Source organism: Gavialis gangeticus, unplaced genomic scaffold, assembly GCF_001723915.1.
Source record: "Gavialis gangeticus isolate Ggan-Ray unplaced genomic scaffold, GavGan_comp1, whole genome shotgun sequence".
NCBI classification, from domain to species: domain Eukaryota; kingdom Metazoa; phylum Chordata; order Crocodylia; family Gavialidae; genus Gavialis; species Gavialis gangeticus.
Genome location: NW_017729000.1, coordinates 22,473,360 through 22,479,739, shown reverse-complemented (window position 1 = coordinate 22,479,739; position 6,380 = coordinate 22,473,360). Strand labels below are relative to the sequence as shown.

Below are 6,380 nucleotides of genomic sequence, written 5' to 3'. Positions count from 1 at the left end.
CAGGCTTTTAAAGAGTATGTACATAATGCAAAATTATTGCTCTGGATTGATTTGATAGTGAGGATCTTGTTAGTTCTTAGTATGCTTTTTGTTTTAAACTTTTACCGTGGGATAGGATGTTAATCTAAGAAATAAGGGAGACCTGGAAAGTGTTCTGAAAATTGGTGGGAAAAGAATGAGGCAAGCAAAAGGTGGTTCTCTAAGGGTTGAAGAGATGATGGGTGGGGAAGGAAAGTAGGGCTAGAAGAAAAGAGGCCTCTTGATGTAGTAGATATTCTGCCCAGTTCCAACTATTACTGGTGTAATGTTGGCTTGACACTGGAGTTAGGACAGATCCCAACTGTAGAAAGCCAAAGATGTGGCCCCAGTAGTATGGAACCAATTAGTTGTGTAGCTTTAAGTTTTATCACACTTTCATTTCTAGAATGTTTGCTCTGGTACCTATAAATTGTTTCCATCTTTGCTGAGCTTCTAAACAAATGATGAATGCAACTTAATCTCTAGGATATGAAAATGATTCTGTGGAAGACTTGAAAGAAATGACTGCAGTATCTTGCCGGAAAAGAGGCAAAAGAAGATATTTTTGGGAATATAGTGAACAACTGACTACATCTCAACAAGAAAGAATGCTGAGGCCATCTGAATGGAATCGAGATACATTACCAAGTAATATGTATCAGAAAAATGGACTCCATCATGGTAAGAGTACCTTCCCAGTAGCCAGTCTTTTCATGCTGACACCTCCGAGCCCCCTAACTCCCTTATGTGAAATGAATGAGAGATCTTGTTTTGGTGCCTGAGGAGAAATCCATTAAAACAGTATAACTCCTGTTACTTGGCTAATTGCTTTCTGTAATGTGGCCAAGAAAGGGTTTGTGAATATACAGTAGTGACCTCAGTATGGTTTCCCTTAAGAGAAAAGTGGATTCATTGAAAATTGTAACTCCTAAATTCTCTCTGCGGAGACGGTGAATGGTCTCAATGCAATACTGTTAATGTCACAACTTAGTCATGAATCTGATTTTTGCCTCTGGATGCTAAGAAGCAGATCTAGTGCTGTTTGAAGTAGTAGAGTAAACTACATGCAGGGCTAACATGCAAATGACCCTTTACTTGAGATGCCACAATAGGACAGACGGCAAAGTGGGGTTTTGTTTTGTTTTGCTTTTTTTTGGGGGGGGGAGCTGTGGACATGCCAACTTTGTAGTACTTCCAAAATAACTGATGCTGGTGAGGACAGATGACTTTGGGAATGGAGTTCTGGGTGTGAGTATTCTTTGTTTTGCGCTACCTTCTGCTAGCAGTTTTTTAAGGAAGCAACTTGCCTAATTCTAACATTCCCTTGAACTTTTGTCCTTTTAGGCTAGATCTTTTGGTGTGTGCATCTGGGTTTTAGACGAAACATTGGATCTGTTACTTACTATTCTTCCCTAAATAAAATGCAATTTTTTTTTGCCTTTTTAAATGTGAGAACTTGTAAAGCATCATTGTCTAAAGCAAATACTTGCACATTTAATGCAGTTGTTTATTTTTGTACCAAAGACAAATGCAACTGGTATGGCAAACTGCCATAAATCTGTATCACTAGCAAATGTAATTAGTACCCGTGTCCTGGTTTGGAATTCATGCTTTCTACTTATCATACAAGTTTCAGATGTATTCAGAGGAGTGACACAGGGCACGCCTGCATTATGTCTATGTAGGAACATAGCCACAATGCTTCCTGTGTCCATTTGCTTCTGTTCAACATGCACTAAATCTTAGAAACAAGGCAGTGTAGCCACCTACTGGCTAAATCTTAACACCCACCCGTGGAGGCAGTGCTAACTGCTGAGTATGTACCAGGTCAGCTTTCAGCCTGAGATGTGTGCTTACCTGGCTCCATTGCCTCCTATCCAGGATCTGGCACGAGTGGAATGGAGGCAAGTGGTAAGGATGTGCTGCACAACAGTGGCCACATGGGGGCAGCATAGTTCAAGGACTTTGTATATCAAGCTGCCCTTTTAGCTTGTAAGGTAGTGAGCTCTGTTGGCATCATCCAGAAGCTGCAGAACCTGTGGGGTTTGTTTGTTTAAAGTCTACCTGATACTTCAAACAAGTAATCATAAATATTAAATCCCCCCAAAGAATATACCTATAGAGGGTTTTGTCACTTTAGTAATAAATGGGTTACTTGCCTGAAAGTGCAACAATAAGAGAGAGTCTTAAGGAATGAAGATCCTGCCTTTATATGTACATGCTCCTGGTAAAGCTCAACTGGGCAAGAAAAGTTGTGTTATAAATGGAACAGCATAGATGCAGAAATGTCCTCAAAAATGTCCAGAAGGAGTTGGCTGGCCTCTGAACTGGCCACGTTTAGCTTAAGGTCACTTTTATTTAAAGTCATGGTTGTTCTAGCCCTTTACCTCCTCTTTTGTCTGCGTGGGGGAGGGGGGGAACAGATGGAGTCAATGGATTGTTCTACTTCTTGGCATGAATTGATCATGGCAGTGAGACGGAGGACATGGACTATTGGGAAGGTGCTTTGGAACTGAACGGTTAGCTTCACTAGCACCTTCATACTAGCCATAACTGTGGATCCATTTTAGTCCTGACGTGTTGTATGTGCTGCTATCCTGATTCTCAACATACTGATGCTTATGCCTGGTTATTCAGCTGTCCTTTTTGCATTGCAAAAACTTGGAGGACCTGCCAAAAGTTGAACTTTGGGTCTTTGGTGACGAATGGGCAAGGATTAATAATATAACTTATATGGACATCTTCATATTTGAACGCTACAAAAAAGTCTTCTGTGTATTCAAAATAGGAAAATATGCAGTGAAGAAGTCACGGAGGACTGATGTGGAAGACTTAACTCCCAACCCTAAAAAGCTTCTCCAGATCGGCAATGAGTTAAGGAAACTGAATAAGGTGATCAGTGACCTGACACCAGTCAGTGAACTACCCTTAACTGCTAGACCAAGGTCAAGAAAAGAAAAGAACAAACTAGCTTCCAGGTAAAAACTAGATGCCCTTTGCCTGAATGAATTAATTAGAAGTATTCCAGATGTGCTACGGAGCTGAAGCTTTCCTAATTTTTCCTATTTAGAGTGAGGCTCTTTCCCTCGCTTGCAGTCATTATAAGAATTGTATTGGCTTGGCAAAAAGGCAGCTAGGGCATATGATTTTACATAGGCGTGGTGGGGAGGAGGATTCAAACTAGATCATGCCAGTTTCCATTGGAAAGTAAGTCAAGCTGGAATCATCCAGGACTACCAGAATTAAAATTCACAAACAGGAAAGTGAGATGCTTTAGTAACTGATGGCATTTAGCATGTTTAGTATATGAGTAGTACTTAATAGTAGTAGTTTGGGTTCAGTGAGGATTAAGGTGTGAACAAAAAATGTTGCATTGGGAGAACTTTTGCAAGTTAGTGTAGCCCCAGTTAAGAGATTGTACTAACTTTTTGCTATTATAGGGCTTGCAGACTAAAGAAGAAAGCCCAGTATGAAGCCAACAAAGTCAAATTGTGGGGTCTCAACACAGAATATGGTAAGTATAAATTTGTCTCAACTTTTTCCTTTAATACAAGCTGTTGTCAATCTTGCATCTTCCCATCACCTGCAGAAAATGATGGTTGTGGCAAACTTGCATACAGATGATGTGGATTATGTGATGTAGCTATACTTGAAATGAGTTGTTATGGTGGCATCAGAGGCCCTGCACCGTCTGAGGGCTCTGTGATGTAGATACAGTACATGAATGAACACAGGAAGGTGCAGCTTCTGACCCAGAGACATGTAATCAAATGTGACCTCTTTTTTTCCCCCCTCTCTTCAGATAATTTGTTGTTTGTGATCAATTCTATAAAGCAAGAAATTGTTAATCGAGTGCAGATCCCTAAAGATGACAGAGGAACCAACATGGAACAGAAGCTTGATGTACTCGTTAAAGATACTCTTGGTAAGGAGTAAAGTTAAACAGCTACATATTTCACCACTTACATGTAATAGCATTATTTTGGACTCCAGAGTCTTTCTCCTCATCTTTAAAGGAGTGTTACCTTGCTTTCACAAACTTTAGTTCTTCTACTTGCTTACTGGCCAGCTCTAGGCATTGTGATAGGTTTTTTTAATAGTAAACTTGCACATGTGTGCAAATAACAGCGATCTTAAAGCACATCCCCTTCCTTTCCTTCATAGGACTACCTGTAGCGGGACAAACATCAGAGTTTGTGAACCAAGTTCTAGAGAGAACTGCAGAAGGAGACCCCACTGGTGGCCTTGTAGGGCTGCGAATACCAACGTCAAAAGTGTAACGGACATCACTTCACCTGTTCTCATTGGTCAGAGCTCTACCTGTGTTGTCAAGTACTCCATTGTAAATTGCATTCTGGTCTGCATGTCCGTTTGTAGCATTATGTAAACACTTACAATTAGGTTCCATTGTTTTTAATAACAATGTAGTAAGATAAGTGAATGCATGGTATAAAATGCTTAATAGCATTTTTGGAGCATAAACCATATAGTTTTAAAGCTGCTTCCCACATAAATGCAGAGATTAGGAGTCTTTAAAATTAAGTCATCTAGGACCAGGTCGTATAAATTTGGTTTTAGAAGCAAAAATATATTTTTGGTAGTGAAAAACCTTAGCAAATACCAAACATTGTGGCAGGTTTATGCTCCAAGTAAAATAAAGAAGAAGCATTTTTTTGCAAATTATCAGTTTGGTATTTTTCTAGAATTATTGCTTTTTTGGTTCTAAAAAGAATAAAATGAGTAAGCTTTCTTTGCAACCATTAACTTGTACATAGCACACCTGGCATTAGAGCTAGTGTGCCATATAAGACTTTAATTTTATGAGCTTAATATGGTATTTAAATGTCTGTGCAAGTAAGAGAAAAAAGTATATTCTTTGTGCCTTGTATTTTTGGGGGAGAGCTATAAGTATAAGCTGGTAAAGAATTTTTTTGTTTTGTACGATGAAAACCCTGAGGGGGGAAACAAGATGTATAGAGATGGTAAGATTATGGATTTTAATGTATTTGTTCCAGCTCTTACAAATTTTTGAATGTATATAGGAATATGTTGAAAATGTAGATATATGCCACAGAGTCTATGTATTGTATAAAAGATGGCTCTAGAAAACTCAATTTCGGTACTTGGCCGGAAGAAAACAAATACTTGCACATTTAATGCGATTGTTTATTTTTGTACCAAAGACAAATGCAACTGATATGGCAAACTGCCAGTCTAAGTAAAGTTTTGCACAGCTTACATGATACTGTACTGAATGTAAAAAAGAAAAAAAAGAAAAAAAAAAAACAAGAAAAAAAGAAAAAAAAACCTAAAGGTCAGGGTTAGGGATCTTACTGAACTGTGAATTTTTTTTGTTTGGGTCCAATTATCTACAGAAGGAGCATTCATACATAATATTATTTTGCTGTTCCTGTAGTTTGCTAGTAGATAAGTTGGTGGCCATCTTGGAGTCTTTAAATCTTTTTGTTTTCTCTGCACTTACTGTAGGAAATTTTAATATATTTGGATTTTAGTAAGCTATTAGTAAAATAGTTTTCAATTTTGAGAATTAAAAAAAATATATTTAGCTTGTTGTAGTATACTTCCACCAAACAACCAAAATAAAATTATTTTTATTGTAATGTGTATATATGTAAAGAGGAAAAAAGAGCTACAAATATCTAATTCCTTAGTTGCCACTTTTCCAGTTGATGTATTATTATGCACGTGGTGTTTCCAAGGATCAACACAGGCTTAGAAAGAAAAACAAAAAAAAAATTTATAGACTTTTATATTTTTGTACAGGTATTTCAAAACTAGCTTCTTTAAACTTATGTGACTTTTATTCTTGTTAATTCAGTAGTTTCTATGATTGGAGAATATTAACTCACAGTTCTTATTTGCTCTTCTGATCATAAGTCGGCTTTGTTAGTCAGTGTTAAAGTACAAATTTAAAAGCTTTATCCCTTGACGAGGAAGTCATTTATGTCAAGGCAAGATCATTCTCTGGTTTCAAGGACCCCTTTCCTCCCCTCTTCTTTCTTTTTATTTAAAGATGACAAAACACTGTTTACTGAAAATAGAAATACCAAATATTTTAAAATGATATATGTAGCTGCTGGGGGAAAATGCAAAAGTCCATGAAGGTTTCCTGCCCACTCCCTTTGGGGGTTTGCTCCACTTCATTTACAATTTGTCTAAGTTTCTTTGTACTGTGATTCATTTACGTATACATAAACGTGTAGGGTTGGGTTTTTTGCCGGGGGGGGGGTTGTTTGTTTTTTCTTTGGGTTTTTTTAAATCTAAGCTCTTTATTGCGTGAAGTTTTATAAATCTCAAATAGTGCAAGGTAGGAGTGGGAGATGAAGATGGCAATCCTGCCA

The 6,380-nt window shown here is 37.8% G+C and overlaps 1 protein-coding gene across 1 annotated transcript in view; it reads left to right on the top strand.

The window, feature by feature from the left end:
• CREBRF (CREB3 regulatory factor) overlaps window positions 1-5,314 on the top strand; it is a 40,407-nt gene extending 35,093 nt beyond the window's left edge. Inside the window, exons 5-9 of the mRNA XM_019506404.1 lie at window positions 505-699; window positions 2,807-2,996; window positions 3,459-3,532; window positions 3,821-3,943; window positions 4,183-5,314. Coding sequence (XP_019361949.1) covers window positions 505-699; window positions 2,807-2,996; window positions 3,459-3,532; window positions 3,821-3,943; window positions 4,183-4,298 — 698 coding nt within the window. The 3' untranslated portion in view covers window positions 4,299-5,314. The remainder of the gene's footprint in view (window positions 1-504; window positions 700-2,806; window positions 2,997-3,458; window positions 3,533-3,820; window positions 3,944-4,182) is intronic.
• The last annotated feature ends 1,066 nt before the right edge of the window (window positions 5,315-6,380 follow it).